Here is a 22,702-nt window from a genome sequence, read left to right as displayed (position 1 = left end):
AAGAGGCATGAAAACATGCTCACCGTCACTGATCATCAGAGAGGTGCAAATTAGAACGACAGTGAAGTATCACCTCACACCTGTCAGAAGTGCTGCTATCAATAAGTCAACAAACAGCAAGTGCTGGCGAGGATGTGGAGAAAAGGGAACACTCATGCACTGCTGGTGGGAATGCAGACTGGTGCAGACTCTGTGGAAAACAATATGGAGTTTCCTCAAGAAATTAAATATGGGACTACCTTTTGACTCAGTGATCTCCAGTAAATATATCCTAAGAATCCTGAAACATCAATCAGAAGGAAGATATGCACTCTTATGTTCACAGAGCATTATTACAGTACCCAAGATCTGAGAACAGCCCAAGTGCCCATCAGCAGATGAGTGGATAGAAAAGCAGTGGTACATTTACACCATGAAATACTATGTGGCTGTAAAAAAGAAGGAACTCTTACCTTTTATGACAGCATAGAGGGACCTGGAGAGTATTATGCTAAGTGAAGTAAACCAGTCAGAGAAAGACAAGGACCATATGACCTCACTTATATGTGGAATCTAATGAACAAAGTAAACCGACAAGCAAAACTGAACCAGAGGCACGGACACATGGAACAGGCTGACAGTGTCAGGGGGATGGGGTGGGGAGGACTGGATAAAGAAGGTGGAAGGGTTAGTAAAGAACCTGCATGCATAGACATGGACACAGACAACAGCGTGGTGAAGGCCAGGGAGGGTAGGGCAGGGGCTGGGTGGAGGAGGGCAAAGGCGAGGGAGGGTGGGAAATGGGGGACATCTGTAATGGTGTTAACAATAAAATTTTAAAAAAACAAAAACAAAAACAAACAGAATGTGGAAATCGATGCAGAAAAGTCTCCCAGGGCAGTTGGCTCACGTTGCCCTGGCCAGAGAGCCTCCTGCCCCAGGCCCTGAAGCACTCTGTCCAGCGTTTTATTTTTTAATATATTTTTATTGATTTCAGAGAGGAAGGGAGAGGGAGAGAGATGGAAACACCGATGTTGAGAGAGAAGCATTGATGGCTGCCTCCTGCACGTCCTCTACTGGGGATCGAGCTAACAACCCAAACATGTGCCCTGACCGGGAACTGAACCATGACCTCCTGGTTCATAGGTTGATGCTCAACCACTGAGCCACCATGTCCAGGCTCTGTCTAGCATTTTATTTTATTTATTTATTTTGTATGTTGTTTTTTTTTTCTGTCCAACATTTTAAATGATGAAGGTAACATCGGACTGTTTGCCTTGCCTTGGGAGAGATGTCTGCGACATAGCAGATGTCATTTGGTGTCTATGGAATTCTTGTTTAGATATAGGTTTTCTTTTACTTTTCATTCTAGATCTGCGCTCCAAGTACTAACTTATCTACCTCATGTGATTTCTCTGATAAAATGAGAAAAGTCACCAGCAAGCTGGCTCCATGACAGCTCAGAAAATTAAGCACATTAAATAGTGTGCATTCATCCGCTCACGCCACGGATTCCATTCCATTCATGTACAGTCATGTGCTGCTTAACGACAGGACATGTTCTGAAAAACGTGTCCTTAAGTGATTTTGTTGTTGTGTGAACATCACAGAACACACTGACACAAACCTCGGGGGGACAGCCCGCTGTGCACCTGGGCCGTGTGGTTTACCACCTTCCTTCGTGCGGTTCATCATGTCCTTATGCCATATTCACTTTAATTTGATCTTCAGGTTTGTTCTCTGTGAAAAGTGGAGTCGGTATTTTATGAGAACCAGTAAAACTATACCGGAGGCAGTCTTTTGAATGTTTTTCTTGAAATTACTACTTATTTATCTGTTACTAGGTTATTTAAAATAAAAATCTTATTCATCAGGAAAATTTCACAATATTTGCATTTACGGGGACATCTTTGCTATCAGAAAGGACCCTGCTGTCCAGAGCCATCAGAGGGTCGAGCATCCAGAGTGGGGATCAAATCTGGGCTGTTATTCAAGGACCGACCTACAGACTCTAACTGCTCTCCTGTCCTCCGTTCTCATGGTTCTCAAGCCCGTGCTACGAGCTGAGCAGGAAGAGGACGTGCCGCTGAGATGTGCTGTTACCTATTTGTCTGTGACATAAGGGAAAGGGCACTCGGATTGGCACGGGTGAAAAGGGTTCAAGGCTCAGCAATGACAAAGCAACTTGCTCAAGGTCATTTTTATTGATGTGGAGACCAGAAGATGCCTAATTTTCTTGAAGTCCAATCCTCAGTCACCTTCACACTATGTCACAGTATTCTTATTATACACAATTTACTTGCTGCAGATGCATTTAATTGATGCTAATCCTACTTTATGCATAATGTAACGGCATATTGTCCAGTTACATTTGTACGTATACTCATTTTTCACTGTAAACATAACAGGGTCATACACATCTATGACACTAAGTTTTCATTGCTAAAGTTACTTATCGTATGCTTACTAGAAGATTAAGTAATTTTTAGTATTGTCCTGACCATAAGCAATTTTTATCCTAGTAGCCTAATTTTAGAACTTAATCCACTTGTCAAATCTGATGTTGATGCACTAAATCAAGAAAGACCTAAGGCTGCTCATGAATAAAAGTCCAGAGTGTGCCCAGCCAGCATGGCTCTGTGGTTGAACGTTGACCTACGAACAGGAGGTCATGGTTCAATTCCTGGTCAGGGCACACGCCCAGGTTGTGGGCTCCATCCCCAGTGTGGGGGCGTGCAGGAGGCAGTCCGTCAATGATTCTCTCTCATCATTGATGTTTCTATCTCTCTCCCTCTCTCCCTTCCTCTCTGAAATCAATATTAAAAATGTATTTTTAAAAAGTCCAGAGTGCTCTTTTAGTTGTAGCCTCAGTTCCTATTCAGTAATCTTACTTGCAGTTCGATGCTCAACCACTGAGCCACGCCGGCTGGGCTCTTACTTGCATTTCTGATAAAAGTTCTCTAAGTAAAAGAAAATGTAACCTGCTAGTTTATAACCTAACATCTAAAGAGAACGGTGGAAGTGCCCGCCCTCTGGTGTCCTACACGGTGCCGGGTTTACCCAGGCTCGCTGCAAAGCTTTCAGAAGAAACCATCTGAAAGGATTGCCACCTGGGGAATGTACATGGCCTTGGTCCTAGTCTTTAGTCCAAGTTCAATTTATGTCCTGTCAGGGTCCATTAGCTGGAGAGGGAGAGCTTTCTACTGGGACTGAATGGAGACATGTTTCCTATGCTGAGTCCCAGCCAAGGTCTCCTCCCAGCACGACCGGGTGTCAGACCTGGATCTCACACTCTTGGCAGAGGAACTGCTTTTGTGAAGGTGGGCAGCATCTTCTCACTGCACTCGGAGGCAGGGAACCAAGAGAACTGCCTGCTGGGGGTGGGAGGCCAGCCAGGAGCCGTACACGGGCCGGCTGTTGGCTCTGCTCTGGGAAGATAACTGGGGTTCTTGGAGAAGACCAATCACAGGGCTAAATCTAGAGGGCTAATTCATGGACAGATGGAGAGGGATGCAGACTGCACTCCAAATGATGCAAATAAGCAATGAGTGGCTTTATGAACGGTTTCTGTATAGTTTATATACCGACAAAAAGTAAATGCATATGTAGTCAGGTAAGGCTTTCTAAGGAGTCCAGAAGTTTCCAAAGGAAAAACTGCCCTTCTTGATATAAATTATTTAACACAAATGTGAACACTGGGAGTGATTCCTATATTTATTTAATAAAACTAACTGCTTCTACTGAGGATATAGTGAACAAACAAAACATTCCCTCTACCTTCACAATGCTTATAGTCTAGTCATCTGTAAGAAGTCAAGAGAGAATGATCTTACTCTATATGGATGATCCAAAGATTTTGAAATTTTTGTTTTTTATAGTCTCTTGTTACAGGGGAAAGACTCGTTAAAGTAAAGAGAGCTGACAGTCCCTTAAATACTTGCAGGCCATCAGGCTTTTTGATAAAGATGTTATAAATCCAACCCTAGCACCAACTTATTTGCTCATAAAAGAAAAGTAAATTTTTGCAATGTTTCATAGCCTAAGGATTAAAGTGAGGGTGAAAAACTTAAGCAAAATTAATTCCACTGATATAGAAACATAGGGTGTTACTCAAGTTACTCTACTTATAATTTGATAAGAAAATGACAGTAGGTAAAAATATACATTTTCCCCATGTTTTCTAACTCTAATGGGGCTGGGGAGAATTTATAACACAAGGGTGGAAGGAATCAGAAAAGGCACTGGTACCTGTTGAACCTTATCGTGCGTGAGCCACCACCTTGGCCCTGCGCAGACACCCATGTATGAGTTGCTCAGAAGCCACAGGCAGTGGGACAGCTGGGGTGGGGTCCTCATTGTGATAGCCCTCCGATCTTAGGCAAGTCCTTCCAGCTTCAGGAACCCCCCTCCTGAAACGGGGTCCTCCCAGTGCTCAGACCTAATGACAGGATCATGCAAGAGATGGGTGTGGCGCTTGGCAGAGAGCGGGTGCTCAGGAAGACGCCTTGCCCAGGACTCCCAGGATGCCCCCGGGCCATCAGGTGCTCCTTTCCCAACATGTGTGCCATTTCTTGGAGGCAGAGGGGTTTCAATGTGGGAGTCGAGTGGAGCCCGCAGCTTATTAAATCATTACAACGAAGGTCACTGGCTTTACATGGCGACTTAGCCCTTTCCCACTGTAAGAGCTCATCTTGGCAGCATATAATAGATTGTAATGAAGCCTCAATTAGTTAAAATTATTGGGGATTGTGGAGATATGGTGTTCTCATTGAAAGTATTCTTCAGATTGCAGATATTTAATTACGTCCCCAAATACTCAATATTCATACTTTATGGAAGGCACGTGTCTCTTCTGTAACATGGCTTCACCTAAATAAAATCTCGGCCAGAGGGTATGACGCTGAGGCTCAAGAAAGTGGTAAAGTTGTCAGGATGTTTATCCTGAGTCCTCAGCCTCACCATTGTTTTCAGCACCGCAGTATTTAAGCAACTGAAAATTTCATTCTTTTCGGACAGCCCGTGGCTCTAAAAAAATTCCTCATTCAAAACAAAACGTTCACAGCAATAGGAAAAATATCTCTGCCTGACGTGTCTCTGGAGAAATGTTTGCAATCAAAGATGAATGAGATTCTCCCTGCCTCTAAGGAGCCTTGAGTACAGCAGAGAGATGCAACCGAACGGATGCAGAGACCATGTGACCGTAACAGCAGGGAGCCATCTCCAAGAGTAACGAGTGACACAGAGGATCAAATGACTAATTCCACCTTGGAGATGCACACGTGGGCACAGAGAGAGGCACGCCAGACCAGAGGGCTGGGGAAGGGCGACTGGACAGGTGAGGGGAGAAGGTCATGAAGAGTGTGCGATGGCAGAGGAGAAGGAGAGAGGAGGACAGCTGGGGGGAGCTGCATGGTCCCCCAAAACTGGGGGAAGGACCAAGCAACAAACCTGAAACAGGCTTTGCAGCCTGACTTTGACTGGCCTAGAGCCTCTTTTGGGTTTTGGTCTCTATTCAGTAGGCCCTGAGCCCCTGTGCCAGACTTGATAATGTCAAAATCTGAAATTTTTCTTTGACAAAAGAAATCCTACTAAAGAGGGAATATGCTAATTGACCCTCATGCCATCGCAAAGATGGTGGTGCCCACAGCCAATAAGGAGAGAATATGCTAACTGACTGTCCCACCCTCAAAAATGGCGGCACCCACAGCCATAAGATGGCGGTGTCCAGTCCCCTCAGCCCTGCTGGGGCGGCAGGCGCGTGGCAAGGCTGGGCCTGCCAGGTCCAGCTGCTCTGCGCACCTGCCTCCAGAGTCCCCCAGTCCCCTCAAACCCCCAGCTGCCCAGGGCCAGCCCGAAGCACAGGCAAACCTTGGATGGTGGCTGCACAGTGCCACCCGAGGCTCAGGTAACCAGGGCCGGCTGAGGCTTGCACTGCCGGCAGTGGCAGCAGCAGAGGTGTGATGGGGCATTGCCTTCCCCTGATCTCCAGGTCGCCTCCTGCCCCTGAGGGCTCCTGGACTGTGAGAGGGGGCAGGCCAGGCTGAGGGACGCCCCCCTCCAGTGCATGAATTTTCATGCACCGGGCCTCTAGTAACAAATAAAAAGGGAAAGATGTTCATTTTGTTCAACAGAAGGTGTGTGTTACAGAAGTGTTGCTGGTACAATAACAGTTAAATTGAACATCTGTCTCCTGAGTTATAGAAAGGCCACTGCCCTGGCCGTTAAGAGGTTTAGCAACTAAAGGAGCAATTTTCCCACCCAAACCCCAGGGCTCTTCTCCCCTCTATCATGCATCTCTCCTTTGAGTACATCATTTACTTCCCATCAGTGGCCCTGTGACCCTGAATGAATGAGTTTCCACCACAGACGTCTTACATACAATCCCCGTGTTTCCATCCCAACTGCCTGAGGTGGGCTCCCTCCTGGGTGAACATAACTTCTCCTTTCTTTACGTCCTTCTTCCTCCTCCTTTCCTGCCACCTCCTGACACGAACTCTAAATCTGGAACTTTTCACATGAAGGAAAGGCATACTTTATGCACCATGTCATATCCCACTTTGCATCTGCTTTAGATGATGGATGAGCGCACACAATTTGGTTGAGCGAGACACTTTCCTTACATAATTGGGCCAACGAATGGGCAGCCCTTACCTCATTCGGTGTGAGGTCAGCCACATGCCCATCTGCGTGCGGACAGGCCAGTCAACAACCCCCGCTATGGAGACAGGTCACTTTCTGTGAACAGCATCCTACAACCGGTTCACGATCTCATGGACACAAGGCTTCCCCCGACTAGCCCACGCCATGCTCATCCTTTCGGCGTTCAGAGGAAACTGAACTGTAATTACTGACTTTGCTGCTGCATTTGATGGAGATGAAAGAAAGTAAAGCCCTTTAGAGCCTAAAGAGTTCCCATGATTGGTTACAAGGGCTCTTTGGACAGACCCCTCTCTCAAGCAGGACCCCACAAGCTTTAGGGGCCACAGCAATCGCTGGCCTTTTTCAGGGGCGCACACATGCAAGGGAACGAGGAGGGCGAGTGGGTGAAACTTCACAGCCTTTCATCCAGCCAGAGCGAGTCAGCATTCCGCTTGTAGAGTGGCCGGGACGAGTGAGGGGTTAGGGCTTGCTGAGTGCCTTTCATGACATGTGTGTGATGCTCACAGCTGGCGGATGTGCTCACAAAGATGAATGACACCCTTCCCCCACCGCGGCCGCACTGTCTGAGCAGCTGAACGATCGTGGCCCGCTGCCCGCTGGCATCGCGACTCACTGACACAAAGGGGCCTGCTGCAGGGACTCGTGTTAACAACAAAGGGGTACCCACCCCTGCAATGAAAATCCCCTTTTAGACAGACGTTGGTCACTGAGTGGAAGAGCTCATGTTCCAAGGAAAAAACAAGGACGGACTTGGTTTTTATGTTTACCGGAGGGGTGCGCCTAGAAGACCTCATTCGGCCCCCCTCCCCTTCCCTGAGTGAGAAGACAGAAAAAAGGGGGAGGCAAGAGGCAGGGAGAAAACCCAAGCAATGAGAGAAATCCGGAACTGGATTCGTGAGCGTGACTTCACAGACGTTTTGACCCAGCAACAGCACCCCAGATAAAGTGGGGTTTGGCCCAAGGTGGTTGTCTCCAAGAGCACATTACGGGGTGACTAATTCCCAAGACAGTTTCACCCACCAGGTGAGTGACGCCAGGTGAGGTCCCTGGGGAGTGGCGCTAGTCTCTGACGAGCTGGCACCGGAATAAGACTCTACTGCTTGCTTTATTGGGAGCTTTGCTATGGAACCCTGGGCAAGACAAAGCAGCTGTCTGCCTGCACTTGGCTCAGGCTTCCTTCCTCTTCCAGCAATGGCCAACGCCCCCTGCTGGCCAGCAGCAGTCTGCACCTGCCGGCTGCATCTGGGGGACCACTGCATGGGATGCAGCCTGCTGGATGGTGCAGTCGCTGGTGAGGAAATGGTGGTGGTGGTGGTGGGGGGGGGGGGGGGGGGCTGGGGGGTGTGCTCAAGGACACAGCTAGCAGGTGGCACAGGGAGGACTTGTCTCCTCAGTGGGCTCGCCACACACTGTGATTTGCCACTTAGGAAAAGCAATTAGAAACCGTCTCCCCTAGGGGGCAATCAGAGATGCATTCAGGCAGTCTTCCCACGATTTGTCTGGAGACCAGCACTTAGGACTCAATCAGGATTCAAAGAATAAAAATAAGACACAGCCACGTCACTCTGTGGATGTAGAATTTGCTGTAAAAGTATTAGAAATGTGGACATACATCCTGGATTTTAAGAAAAGGGCTCTTAACCTAATTTGGCAGAACTGAATGTTAGTGTCTCGGCATCGTAACAGGTAACATGAGAGAGAGGTGCTCGCCTCCATGGAAACGGTGCTGGGAAAGCAAGAGTCTGCGTGGTTTACCTTCCAGGTGACCCTGATGCTCTGAGACGAGATGGGCTCCAGGTGGACTTCCTGAGGTGGGCCATCAGGAGCTGAAAGACCAAAACCCACAGGCCGTTAGAAGCGGGTTCCACATGGACCAACACCTACACAGCAGGGCACAGGCCCAAGACAGGCCGCTCAGCACCAAGACGCATGTTGGGGGCACGCCAATCTGGCAGGGTCACTGCACTGAGTACCCCAGGGCTCTCCCGCTCCCGGAAAAAGCGCCTCTCCAGGGCTGCCCTCACCTTCTTCTTCTCCATGCCTCGGCCACTTGATTAGTAAACTCAAGTGTGAGCAAGTTAACGGGTAAAACAAGACATTCCTTTCATAAAACTCTGCCTGTGGTGCTGCTGAGTGAAGGCCCTTCTCTTTCCCTTGGAAGTCTCTGTTAGTGACATGGCTTTGGGGCCGACCAGCTACTCAGAGATACCGAGGCATAAAAAGAAAGACTAAGAGAGAGGGAGAGAGGGAGGGGAGAGAGAGGGGAGAGAGAGAGAGAGGGAGAGAGGGAGAGAGGGAGAGAGGGAGAGAGAGAGAGAGAGAAAGTCAGGATCCTTCTGCCCGAGTCATGTATTTGCTTTAGTTCTTCATACTTTCCAATTACAAATTCTTGTTAACTAGGGGCCATGGCCACAGATGGCAGAAGCAAACTTAAAAAGCAAAAGTGTGCAACTCACACCAACCTATTTCTAATGGCCTTTGGATTCCAATTACATCCAGTTCCAGTCAATTAGCATGTATTGGACATGTACTGTGTGCTAAGGACATTGTGTAGAACTAAGGGATGTAGAGCATTCCTGTCTTCCTGAGTTTGTGATCTAACCAGGACAGGTGAGATGACATGACTATGGCCAAGTGTCATCTGAGCAGCAGAAGCAAACAGTGACCCAGGGGTCAGCAGGGAGAGACCCCTCTGAATGGAAAGTGTTGTTGGGTTGATTTCTGTGGACATGGCGCCCTTGGCGGAAGGGTGAGGAGCATCGGGGGCTAAGAAAGCAGACGTAGTGAATGTGAGCTCATTGTGAAGAATTTGAAAGTGAAAGGAAGGGTAGAGATGAAGGTCAGATTGGAGACTGGCAAGCTCAGAGAAATGTTTCCCTTTTTTTCAGAGAAAGGAGTTTTGAGCAAGAACAGGAAGCACAGATGCTTCTCGTCTTACCAAAGGGTTATGTCCTAATGAACCCACTCAAAGTTGAAAACATTGTAAATGAAAATGAATTGAATACCACATTGTAGTCTATGGTTGTTCACCCTTGTGATTGCGTGGCTGGGAGCTGTGGCTCCCTGTACCTGCCCAGCATCGCCAAAGTATCATACAGCATATTGCTAGCCCAGGAAGAGGTCAAAATTCTCACTTGGAAGTATGGTTTCTACTGAATGCATATTGCTTTGGCACCATCATAAAGTCAAAAAATCAAAAGTCAGCCCAGCCAGTGTGTTTAGTGGTTGGGCATCAAACCATGAACAAGGAGGTCATGGTTGGATTCCTAGTCAAGTCACATGCCCGGGTTGCAGGCTCAATCCCCAGTGTGGGGTGCACAGGAGGCAGCTGATCAATGATTCTCTCTCATCACTGATATGTCTTTCTCTCTCTCCCTCTCCTTTCCTCTCTCTGAAATCAACAAAAACATATTTAAAAAATCATAAGTGGAACCATCACAAGTCAGAGGCTGTCTGTGGTTGCTAAGTTGGTGGGCATTTCAATCTTTCTCCCTGAGTTCAAATTAGGACATTACCACTTAGTAGATGTGGGTGTTTTTGTTTGTTTGTTTTGTTTTGTTTTGCTTTTGCAGGCAGGCTACATAACTTCTCTGTACCTCAGTACCCTTCTCTATATGATGGGACAATAAAATTTCTATCATAATGTTATGTAAACAACCTAAGACAGAGGTTGGAGCTGTGGCCAATATAATTAGAAAGAGATTATTTTGGCACTGCATTTTCCATTCTAAGTTTCTAAAATATCATAATAAAAACTTTATATTAAAAAATTAGTCTGCTTTCAGAATTTTAGTTTTTCCTTACAGCTCCTGAGCTATAATTTTTTCATGGGCCCTCATCTCATTGCAAAGAAACAATTTTTGTAAAATGACAGTCTAAGGCAGATTGAATTTCTAACGCTGAAAGTGTTGAAGATCAGCAATTAGGTATCCATTTATTTAACTAAATTGGAAAGCTGTATTGACCTTGACATTTAAGAATTTATATACATGTTTTTGAAGGAGGGACACTGTAATATATATAGCATAGTTTCTTCTTTTTTAAAACAAAGCAAAACAGAATAGTTAGCTCTTCCCTGAGGGAGGAAGAAGGCTGGAAATAAGAATTAACAATGAATGTGATTTTCCAAAATAAACAATCTGTATTTCTACAGAAGCCCAAACTGTTCAATCAGTAAAACAGTCATAGATGAAGACAAAATGTACAGTTCCTAATGTTTTTACCAGGCCAGGCAGCGTTCACTAATTCTGTTTCGCTGGACCTCAGTGATGGCAGACCCTTGGGCACTGCCAGACCCACAGGTCTCCACTCTTGCTTCCTCTGGGGTCACCCAGGCTGGCTCCGCCTCCCTCCCTGCTGAGCCTGCTCCTGGCTCCCTGCTTCCCTGACTGCTCTCTGTGGCTCTCAGTGGACTGTCCTCTCTCCCCCTTCCAACCAGTGACACCAAGACTCAGCCCCAGCGCTCCCCTCTGCCCTCAAAATAGTCTCTCCTGGCTCCACCCGGAATCTTGGTGATAAACCAATCATTCCACTGGCTCAGGGGTCCTCAAACTACGGCCCGCGGGCCACATGCAAATACAAATATTGTATTTGTTCCCGTTTTGTTTTTTTATTTTTTTTATTATGTTTTTATTTTTTAGTTATTTTTTTTTTATTGCTTAAAGTATTACAAAGGGTATTACATATGTGTCCATTTTATCCCCCCACCCTAGACAGTCCCCCAGCCTCCCCTATCCCCCAGTGTCTTATGTCCATTGGTTATGCTTATATGCATGCATACAAGTCCTTTAGTTGATCTCTTACGCCCCTACTTTCTGCCCCCCAACCCTCCCCGGCCTTCCCGCTGCAGTTTGACAATCTGTTTGAGGCAGCTCTGCCTCTGTATCTATTATTGTTCAAAAGTTTATAATGGTCTCTATTATCCATGAATGAGTGAGATCATGTGGTATTTTTCCTTCATTGACTGGCTTATTTCACTTAGCATAATGCTCTCAAACTACGGCCCGCGGGCCACATGCAAATACAAATATTGTATTTGTTCCCGTTTTGCTTCTTTACTTAAAAATAAGATATGTGCAGTGTGCATAGGCATTTGTTCATAGTATTTTTTTTTTTAACTATAGTCGGGCCCTCCAACGGTCTGAGGGACAGTGAACTGGCCCCCTGTTTAAAAAGTTTGAGGACCCCTGCACTGGCTGAACGACCCCAGTGGGAATCTCCCCCCGATGCCCATCTCTGGTTTCCTTATTGGGGAATCACTCGATTGAGGTTCTGCTACATGCAAGGCCCTAAACTAAGCAAGGGCTGGTGTGCAAACATGGATAAAAAAATGAATTGAGGGACAACTGCAGGCCCACAACCACGTGCTGCTCTCTGCTAGGGTAGTCCGGCCCAGGGGGATGCTCTTTGCTTGGGAAAGGAGGCCAAGACTGTTCAGTAAAAATCAAAATAAAACCAAGAAGAGTTGACACCTGGAAGAGGAAAGGATAACTTCATTTAAATAATGCTTTATCAAATACATTGCTAAGTTATTTAACTTCTATTCATTAAGCACCTATTCTATGGTTCTCAGTGTCTGGGATACAGCAGTGAACACACAAGCAACCATTCCTACCCTGCGAGAGGGAGTAAATAGATCATAAACCAAATAAATCAATACATGGTGTGGTGTGTTTGATGGTAACAGATGCTACTTTTAAAAAGCAAAGTGTTAACAGAGGGAGGGGATCAAGCCCAAGAGTGGACTGTGGGTTGAACTTGGAATGGGGAAGAGAGTCAGGGTAGGACTCATTGAAAAGATGCTATCTGAGAAAAGACTTGAAGGAGGTATGGAAGGAGGGGGAAGAGCACTCCAGAACAATCCCAGAATATTCCAGGATATACCAGAACATTCCAGGAGAGCTGGCGGGAGTACACCCAGCATGCATGAGGAACGTGGAGGAGGTCAGTGATTTAATTTCCAGTGGAAGCTGGGGAAACGACAGTTGAAGCAGACTGCTGAAGGCTGGGGTCAGGGTGCCCCTGGTTCTCAGTGGGTGGACCCTGTGCATCGGACTCTCTCCTTGCAGAGCAGTGATGCCACCCTGGGCTAATGTTCACCAATACTCATATGTTTATTGTAACACATCTTACTCCTTAAGTAAGGCATCTTACTCCTTAAGCCCCCATCAGATCCTCTCAGTACACAGGAAACCCTTCTTCTAGACCTGCCGCTGCTCTGAAATGCGATGAAAAAGGATGCCAAGGCCATTCACTCAGCGCCGGATCCAATGCCAATCCAACGACTCCACACGGTGACCCCTCCATAATCCCGACCTTCCATTCTCCGAGGCATCTGAAAATTCAGTGTGCTTTTTAGGCGCTCCCGCCTAATTGAACGTCCACGTTCTAAGGTCAGACTCATAATGAAAACGGTGAAGGGATCAGCCACCCCAAACTCAGCCACAGCACTCAGTGGCAGGTGGCCAGGGCACAGCCGCTAATGGGCGAGCTGGTCTGGGCGAGGGTCAGCTGCGGATGTGAGCGGCCGATCTGCACCAGAGAAACAGGGCATGTGCATCCGTGCACTTCTGCTCCATTAGGAGCGGACCTCATTATCGCTTGGCAGAGTCTCCACTTCAACTTCAGCTTCTCCCCTTCGGGGGGCTCGGCACTGCAGAGGGGAGTAGGGAGGAGGATGCTGGACAGGGTGACCTCTGCCCCCTGGCTATGCCCCGAGGTCAAGTGCAGTAGAGCACTGATCCTGTGTTTGTGTACTTTCCCGTGAAAACACGCAGTGTTGTGGCATCGGAACAGGGCTATTTCCAGCGGGACGCAGGAATGCCATGGCAGGGGGGTGATTCTCTCTGCACTGGGCTTTGCAATGGATGCCACGGCAGGAACCTGGGACCTGAATGCCCACATGGCAAGGCCGACATTAGGGATCTGCACGCCTTTTCTGTGCGGGGAAGACAGTGAGTATTTAGGCTTTGCAAGCCCCATGTGGTCTCATATTGTTCCTCGTCCTCTTCTTTTTAAAATGTAAAAGCTGCCCTTGCTGGTTTGGCTCAGTGGATAGAACATCGGCCTGCGGACTGAAGGGTCCTGGGTTTGATTCCGATTAAGGGCACATGCCTGGGTTGCAGGCTCAATCCCCAGTGCAGGAGGCAGCTGGTCAATGATTCTCCCTCATTATTGATGTTTCTATCTCTCTCTCCCTTTCTCTTCCTCTCTGAAATCAATACAAATAAAAATATAAAGTGTAAAAGCGATTCTTAGCTCAAGAATTGTAAGTGGACTTTGGTGCCTGGGCTCTAGTCTGTGACCCCTTAAATGAAAGAAGGGGGGCTGATGGTTAATTGGGGTGCAGGGCCGGCCTAAGGGGGGACCACTCTGTCCTCAGCTGCAGCTGATCCTCACCAAACAGGCACTCAAGAGAAGTTCAACGTGTAAATTTCGACCTGAAGTCTCCAGATTTTAAAAACTGGCACCTAGTTGTTAAGACCTGCACAGCAACAGGCAGAAGCCACCCAAACACCTGCAGGCTGCCGCTGTGCAAGCTGCGGGGACAGGGCCCCTGGGACACGCTCCCCGGTCAGGACAGGTGGGTGTCTCGGCCGCAGGCCCGGATGCTTCTGGTGGCCCCGGTGGGAGCTCCAGTGAGCGGGCCTTCTTCTCCCACCTTCCTCATCTCCCCTTCAGCCTTACCCTTCTCCTTTCTCTACTTTCCTTTCTTTCTGAGGTCCTTCAACATTTCAGTGTGGGTTTAATCCACCATATATTTTTGTCAACAGCCACACACACACACACACACACACACACACACACACACACACACACACACACCATGGAGTCCAGCGTAGCTCCGAGTAGTAATATAGTAGCAGTGGGGGACCACAGACCTACCACCTACACACACACACACACACACACACACACACACACACACCATGGAGTCCAGTGTAGCTGTGAGTAGTAATATAGTGGGGGGGGGGGGACCACAGACCTACCACCTACACACACACACACACACACACACACTCTGCTCATCACTACTCCTAAGACCGCTCTGTAAGGCATGTTTGTGATGATCCTCCCACATGTACTGAGCAGTCTCCCTGGTGAACAGCACAGAACGCCGTGAGAAACGACCACATAGCTCAGAGGCCATTGCCAGGAAGACTCCCACTCAGAGCTGGTGGCGGGGTGGGGGCAGGGGAGGTGGCAACAGTGCCATCCAAGGGGCCTGGAGAAGGTTTTGAACTGGCGGCCTCCTTGACCTGGCACTTCAAGAAGAGTACAGACAGGAAGACACTGAGTCCAAGGGCCTTCCAGACGGGACAGAGCACGCATGCCGCGGGGGAAGGGAAGGGCAGGCTGCCGCTGACGACCATGGAGTCCAGCGTAGCTGCGAGCAGTAATATAGTAGGCGGGGGACACAGACCTCCCACCTCCCAGACTCATTTCTCCAGCCAGCAAGGCAGTGAGAGGTGTCAGGGGCTCCAGACTTGGGAACTATATTACCATAAAAATGAGTAGGTTTCCAGAAGCTTCCACCCAACGATTTTCACTGCCTGCGCGATGGCTACTTTTGTTTTCTTTTCTTTTTTTCTTTTTTTTCTTTTTTTTTTAGGGAAAGGGAGCAGTTTGGATGAGGAATGGTCATCTCCACACCTTTGGGCTTCCCTGCCGGGAAGTGACAGTAGCAACTAGTAGCCTCTGTGGCAATTGTAGTGAGGGTGTACTTGGTCAGGGTAATTGTAGTGAGAGTGTGTATGGTCAGGGAGCAGGGTGGTTGTAGTGAGGGTGTACTTGGTCAGGGAGCAGGGTGGTTGTAGTGAGGGTGTGTATGGTCAGGGAGCGGGGTGGTTGTAGTGAGGGTGTGTATGGTCAGGGAGCGGGGTGGTTGTAGGGAGGGTGTGTATGGTCAGGGAGCGGGGTGGTTGTAGTGAGGGTGTGTATGGTCAGGGAGCGGGGTGGTTGTAGGGAGGGTGTGTATGGTCAGGGAGCAGGGTGGTTGTAGTGAGGGTGTGTATGGTCAGGGAGCGGGGTGGTTGTAGTGAGGGTGTGTATGGTCAGGGAGCAGGGTGGTTGTAGTGAGGGTGTGTATGGTCAGGGAGCGGGGTGGTTGTAGTGAGGGTGTGTATGGTCAGGGAGCGGGGTGGTTGTAGTGAGGGTGTGCTTGGTCAGGGAGCGGGGTGGTTGTAGTGAGGGTGTGTATGGTCAGGGAGCGGGGTGGTTGTAGTGAGGGTGTGTATGGTCAGGGAGCGGGGTGGTTGTAGTGAGGGTGTGTATGGTCAGGGAGCGGGGTGGTTGTAGTGAGGGTGTGTATGGTCAGGGAGCGGGGTGGTTGTAGTGAGGGTGTGTATGGTCAGGGAGCGGGGTGGTTGTAGTGAGGGTGTGCTTGGTCAGGGAGCGGGGTGGTTGTAGTGAGGGTGTGTATGGTCAGGGAGCGGGGTGGTTGTAGTGAGGGTGTGCTTGGTCAGGGAGCGGGGTGGTTGTAGTGAGGGTGTGCTTGGTCAGGGAGCGGGGTGGTTGTAGTGAGGGTGTGCTTGGTCAGGGTAGCGGGGTGGTTGTAGTGAGGGTGTGTATGGTCAGGGAGCGGGGTGGTTGTAGTGAGGGTGTGTTTGGTCAGGGAGCGGGGTGGTTGTAGTGAGGGTGTGTATGGTCAGGGAGCGGGGTGGTTGTAGTGAGGGTGTGTATGGTCAGGGAGCGGGGTGGTTGTAGGGAGGGTGTGTATGGTCAGGGAGCGGGGTGGTTGTAGTGAGGGTGTGCATGGTCAGGGAGCGGGGTGGTTGTAGTGAGGGTGTGCATGGTCAGGGAGCGGGGTGGTTGTAGTGAGGGTGTGCTTGGTCAGGGAGCGGGGTGGTTGTAGTGAGGGTGTGCTTGGTCAGGGTAGCGGGGTGGTTGTAGTGAGGGTGTGTATGGTCAGGGAGCGGGTGGTTGTAGTGAGGGTGTGTATGGTCAGGGAGCGGGGTGGTTGTAGTGAGGGTGTGTATGGTCAGGGAGCGGGGTGGTTGTAGTGAGGGTGTGCTTGGTCAGGGTAGCGGGGTGGTTGTAGTGAGGGTGTGTTTGGTCAGGGAGCGGGGTGGTTGTAGTGAGGGTGTGTATGGTCAGGGAGCGGGGTGGTTGTAGTGAGGGTGTGTATGGTCAGGGAGCGGGTGGTTGTAGTGAGGGTGTGTATGGTCAGGGAGCGGGGTGGTTGTAGTGAGGGTGTGTATGGTCAGGGAGCGGGGTGGTTGTAGTGAGGGTGTGCTTGGTCAGGGTAGCGGGGTGGTTGTAGTGAGGGTGTGTTTGGTCAGGGAGCGGGGTGGTTGTAGTGAGGGTGTGTATGGTCAGGGAGCAGGGTGGTTGTAGTGAGGGTGTGTATGGTCAGGGAGCGGGGTGGTTGTAGTGAGGGTGTGTATGGTCAGGGAGCGGGGTGGTTGTAGTGAGGGTGTGTATGGTCAGGGAGCGGGGTGGTTGTAGTGAGGGTGTGTATGGTCAGGGAGCGGGGTGGTTGTAGTGAGGGTGTGTATGGTCAGGGAGCGGGGTGGTTGTAGGGAGGGTGTGTATGGTCAGGGAGCGGGGTGGTTGTAGTGAGGGTGTGTATGGTCAGGGAGCGGGGTGGTTGTAGTGAGGGTGTGTATGGTCAGGGAGCGGGGTGGTTGTAGTGAGGGTGTGCTTGGTCAGGGTAGCGGGGTGGTTGTAGTGAGGGTGTGTATGGTCAGGGAGCGGGGTGGTTGTAGTGAGGGTGTGTATGGTCAGGGAGCGGGGTGGTTGTAGGGAGGGTGTGTATGGTCAGGGAGCGGGGTGGTTGTAGTGAGGGTGTGCTTGGTCAGGGAGCGGGTGGTTGTAGTGAGGGTGTGTATGGTCAGGGAGCGGGGTGGTTGTAGTGAGGGTGTGTATGGTCAGGGAGCGGGTGGTTGTAGTGAGGGTGTGTATGGTCAGGGAGCGGGGTGGTTGTAGTGAGGGTGTGCTTGGTCAGGGAGCGGGGTGGTTGTAGTGAGGGTGTGCTTGGTCAGGGAGCGGGGTGGTTGTAGGGAGGGTGTGTATGGTCAGGGAGCGGGGTGGTTGTAGTGAGGGTGTGCTTGGTCAGGGAGTGGGGTGGTTGTAGTGAGGGTGTGCTTGGTCAGGGAGTGGGGTGGTTGTAGTGAGGGTGTGCTTGGTCAGGGTAGCAGGGTAGTTGCCTTCTGTTCCACGTGAGTCATAGGAGGTGAATGACTTTGCATTTCAGTCACGCAAACCTAGGCACCAAGACAAAGACAGAATGTGCTTTGGAGCTTTGCTCAAGCTGCTCCTCCCCTTGTATCCTCCCTCCGCTCACCTGCTGGTGAAGGAGCGAGGCTGGCAGCCGGCACCTGGTAAACCACAAGGCGCTCCAGGAGCCCAGCAGGCGGCTCTGAGCCTGCCTGCCTCCGAGATTCAGGGAGCTGCTTGCAGATTGCTGACCAGGCGGCTGATCACCTGGCCTCCTGGCTGGGAGAGAAACGTTGCCATGGCAACTGCTGGCTGCAGCCCAGGTCACCAGGGAAACGAAATAAAAAGCAACAACACCAGCCTTCCTAATGGCTAATGGCGATCGGAAAGCAGCCCCCAAAGCACCGCCAGCAACAGCTAGCTACCTGGAGAAGGCCCTGGAGACGGGGCAGTTAGAAAAGGGTGAAGAGGAAGGGGGAGGTGGGGCGCTGCACTGTGTTATATTTTGGGGGCAGCTTATTGTCCCTAAATATCCAGCATAATGAGGCTTCAGGAAGTTAGTGGGCTGCTTACATAAATATTTAAATAAGATTCCATTTGTGCAGGAACATGCGGATACTCCTTTCCCACTTATTTCTGAGAAATGGAAAGTACTTTTAAAGCGTGGCGTTTAGTCCATTTATCCAATGTCCGTGTTAAGGAGGAGAAAAGCATAATGATGTCCACTTTGAGGGTAAGAAATCCGCGGAGTACCAAGTATCAGAAATGGCTCATCCTCAGACAGCAAAGCACAAAGCACCCCTCCCCCCACCCTTGCCCCCACCTTAAGAACAATTTCCAAGCGCCATTATGTGCCAGGGTTGAGAAAAGAGTGCTCATCGCTGTTCAGGAAGAACTGTATATTTTAACTTATTTCCTTGAGAATCCATTGACTACACATATCAAGAGTTAAATTTCGCATTTGTTCTGACCCAGAAATCCTACTTCTTGTTATTTAAACTAAGAAAATAATCTTGAAAATAGCAGAAGATATACCACAAGGGTGTTCATCACAGTGGTGTTCGTAATAATGAAAACCAGAACACGACTGACATGCCTAACAATATAGAATTGGTAAAATAAATGGCAAAGGTACCATTACAAATTGTAGAAAGATACTTAAGAGATACGTAAGAGGGATGTCTAGTTGTAAAGCCATTAATGAGGGCAACAGAGAAGTAGGTGGTGGGAAGGAAGTCAAGGACAACCCTGAAAGATAAACCGCCTGTTGGACTCTTGATCATGTGGGAATGATCGCCGTAACCTTGGTGACGGAGAACCAGGGATCTGAGACTAAGCTTCCAACTTCCCTGCAGCAGTAGGTAGTGGCTGAGTAGCTCTGATTGTTGGCAGGAAAAGGAAAGCTAGCTTTGGGGGCTAGACTCTTTCTCCCTAAGAGATAAGCCAGGCTTTGCTTCCTTACCTTTCCTTCCCCAAGAAAACTCAAGGGCTGCTTGCTTCCACCTCTCCTTCTAGGAGTTAGCTTGTCAATCAGCATTCATGGCCACTGCCTAACTGCTCAGTCCTGTACAAATCGCTTAATTTCACCCCCTGGTAGCCACGAGTGGACCACAGTGTTGAAGGGTGTGTGTACACCTGCATGTGCCTGCATGCCTGTGTGGGTGAGGAAACAGTTACAGAATTTATTGAGCAGGTGTTATCACCTGTTCATAGATAGCTCTAGGTGGCAGGATCATGGCACCTGCTTTGCCTTCTTCAAAATGCTATGTCTATCTTTTAAGGTTTCAAAACTGAATATGAAATACTTTGTAATAGGAAAAAAAACCCAAAAAAGTTTATTATAGAAACACTGACATTCCTAGTTAATGAAATAACCTGCACTACCATCTCCCCAGCTGCCCACACAGAGCATATTCTTGCCATTTCCTAGGTAAGCCTCCCTCCCTCACCTGGACAGCACAGGGACATGGGCAAGATAAACACTCATGGATCGTCTATCCACCTGGATTCCACGTATCCAAACAAAGGAAGTGTAACAATGGCAAGGTTCTCTAACTCGCACTAGTGGCTAGTGTCATCTGTCTTTCTTTTAAGTCTTGGGTATGAGAACCTTGAACGAAGCCCTATTTGAAGGGCAGCGCCTCCCAAGCAGGAGGCGGTACACTGTCTGTGCTTTGGTGGGGCGTGGAGCTGTGGCGCGCTCTCATCAAAGGTCTGATCCCGCATTAGCCACCTGAGCCCCGGAGCCAGCTCCAGGCTCCTGGGCCTCCAGCCAGCCACACGCACCTGCCTCGTCTGCGGTGATGGACAGCTCGTTGCTGGGCTCACTCTTGCCAATCCGGTTCTTGGCGTACATGCGGATGCTGTAGGTGGAGGAAGGGTGGATATCAATGATGGTGGCCGAGTTCAGCTGAGGGGAAACATCTTTGGTTCTCTGAGCAGAATCCCAGGAGTCTTTTGGGTTTTGTTTTTCAAAAAAGAAGAGATAGAGACGTGAGTTTTTTTCCCTCTGCCTTTGAAAGTTCACAAGTAGGAATTAAAAACAAAATCAGTAAAACAAGAAAGAAAGAAAAGTCACAACTCAAAGTGAAATTCTCAATGCATTGCTCCCAGTGTCCTGGCGGGAGGGCCATCAGAGGGGGGACGACAACACGCGCATCGTCTACATTGAGGGGGACAGGGGTGTGGGCTCCTGAGCTCAGGGACTCCCAGGCAACACACCAGGTCTGTGGGTGGAGATCATGGAGGGGAGACGACGAGGCGAGAGCTCATGTAGTGGAATAGGCCACGTCTGTGCTCTCATTGGACAAGGTAACAAAAGGAATTAGGGTTCGGACTCCCCTCCACCATAAAGAAAAGGTATTTGAAAACCAGCACAATCTTCAGCCAAGAAGATCCCTTCTCCTCCCAATGAGAAGTGGTAAAAACAAAATACAGATAAAAATTCATCCCAGTCTCCAGTATAAACGCTGCTTCCCAAATACATTTCTTAAATCTAACTTGAAATCCTTTAGTCTCAGCTCCTTTATTGCAGAAATTATTTTTGAACCACAGCTAATTTTAAAGTCAGCATGTGTCTAGTTTGAAGGGTTATCATTGAATAGGTGACAATATGTACCTGTGGATGTTAGGGCCTCAGCCAATCAGGAGAATGTCAGTAAATGGTTCTTATTTCAGAAAGAGTATGGGCAGGTGCTGATTGGGGGTGAGGGATCAAGAGATGATGTTGGTTGTAGAGAACAGAACCCCTGGAGATGGAGGACAGAGAGGATGCTCACACTCCTACACCCCAGGATCCTCTTGTGTGGTGTTCATCACACTTGTAGGAATTGCACTGGGAGTCTGTGTTCCCTGCTAGATGTTAAGCCCCATGCGGCCAGAGACCATGCTTGCCATGTGCAATGCCATATCCTCAGTGCCCACACAGAGCCTGAGAAATGATATGGGCATGTTTAACAGATGAATATATCAATAGCAAATACCCAGACCTCTGAGCTGGGGATGATCCCACTCTCCTTTCCACTATGGAGGTCCGGAGGGCTGCTCTGCCCAGAGGTCACCATGATGCAAAAGACTTTCTGGACTTGTAGGACCAATATGTGGCCTCCAGCCCACCTTTGCTCTAACTTATCAGGGAATAGAACATAATAGAAGTGAACAACTAATATTTCAGCTAAAAGAAAATAGTGTCATTTGGGTCAAGAGGATTGAAGGTGGAAGAGCATGATGTAAAAAGAGAAGGTGCCGCAAAAAATAAATGGCAGGTGACTTAAGAGAAGACGTACGAGGGGGAGAGACATTAATATCAATGAAATGGCACATAAAGATGAGCCCTGGTCCCGAGGAGAGAGAGCCAGGCCTTGTGGAGAAGACAGCCAGGACAAGAGAGAGGAAAGGAAGCCCAGACAGCGCAGACGCAGAGGAAGTGCTAACCACCCAGGAGGCGCCGGCTCTGTTCCTCAGGGCCCCCATCTCCCGGCCTCACTGGCCCTGTCGCATTCCCTGGTGCCGGAGTGACTCCTCTCAAGAGGCCCCTGTGGGCGTCACCTCGCCCCCGGACGCCAGCTGCCTCTCTGGGATGAACAAGCCAAGCGGGCCTGTGTTTCCTACATGCGTTTCCCATCAATCCGGATTCTTATTCCAAGTCCCAATGCCATTTCTCAAAGCACCACTCTTGGGCTCAGGAGGCCACAGCAGGGCAATCCACAGTGCCCGCCAAGGGAAAAACAGGGCTGCCTGGGTGGCTTCTGAATCCTGTTAACCCTGCGCGTGCTGACGGCGCTCTAATTCCTCATCTCTTTTGTGAGCGGGTCAGAGTCCACGCGGGAAGTGCAGGGCAGCCGCCCAAACCATGATGGTGGCCAGGAGTCAGCAGCTGCCCACATGCCGGTCGCTGGCAAGAGTGCCAAGTGGCTCACAATGCAAGATGAGGCTCAGAGCGAAAGGAGGTGGAGCCGCGCCCAGGAGGGGCACTGGACAGGAAAACTCCACCCAGGAAGCATGGGGGACCTCACCCAGAAAAGACAAACCAGGGCCGAGAGCCCCCTGAGTTTCCTGAGTCCAGGTTTGCTCTCACAGTGACAGCAATGGACAAGGACAACACAAGGGCGTTCCGAAGTGTACCTGAAGCCGGAGGAAACCCAGGACTTACCTGATTTATTTTTGCATTCGATATCGTAGCCCGTGATGGGGCTGTTGCCATCGAACCCCATGGTCCACCTGAGGGTGATCGTGCGCGCCTTCACGTCTTTGATCTCGATTTCCGGAGGGTCCGGCGGCTCTGTCAATCAACAGGACACAGGCACGGGGTGAGCGCAGACCCGAGGGGCTGTGGGGGCGGGTGGGGCCGGGGGGACTGCTGCGTGGGGCGCCTGGGGGCTGTGTCAGCACCCCACGCTGGAGGATG

General features: G+C 49.6%; 1 protein-coding gene across 1 annotated transcript in view; it reads right to left on the bottom strand.

The window, feature by feature from the left end:
• DSCAM (DS cell adhesion molecule) overlaps positions 1–22,702 on the bottom strand; it is a 360,122-nt gene that overhangs the window by 95,993 nt on the left and 241,427 nt on the right. Inside the window, exons 12-14 of the mRNA XM_036348591.1 lie at positions 22,448–22,576; positions 20,083–20,250; positions 8,395–8,465 (exon numbers count right to left, since the gene is read on the bottom strand). Coding sequence (XP_036204484.1) covers positions 8,395–8,465; positions 20,083–20,250; positions 22,448–22,576 — 368 coding nt within the window. The remainder of the gene's footprint in view (positions 1–8,394; positions 8,466–20,082; positions 20,251–22,447; positions 22,577–22,702) is intronic.

Source organism: Myotis myotis, unplaced genomic scaffold, assembly GCF_014108235.1.
Source record: "Myotis myotis isolate mMyoMyo1 unplaced genomic scaffold, mMyoMyo1.p scaffold_m19_p_2, whole genome shotgun sequence".
In the NCBI taxonomy this organism is placed as follows: domain Eukaryota; kingdom Metazoa; phylum Chordata; class Mammalia; order Chiroptera; family Vespertilionidae; genus Myotis; species Myotis myotis.
The sequence above is the reverse complement of the archived record's forward strand: the minus strand, read 5'-3'. Positions and strand labels throughout refer to the sequence as shown.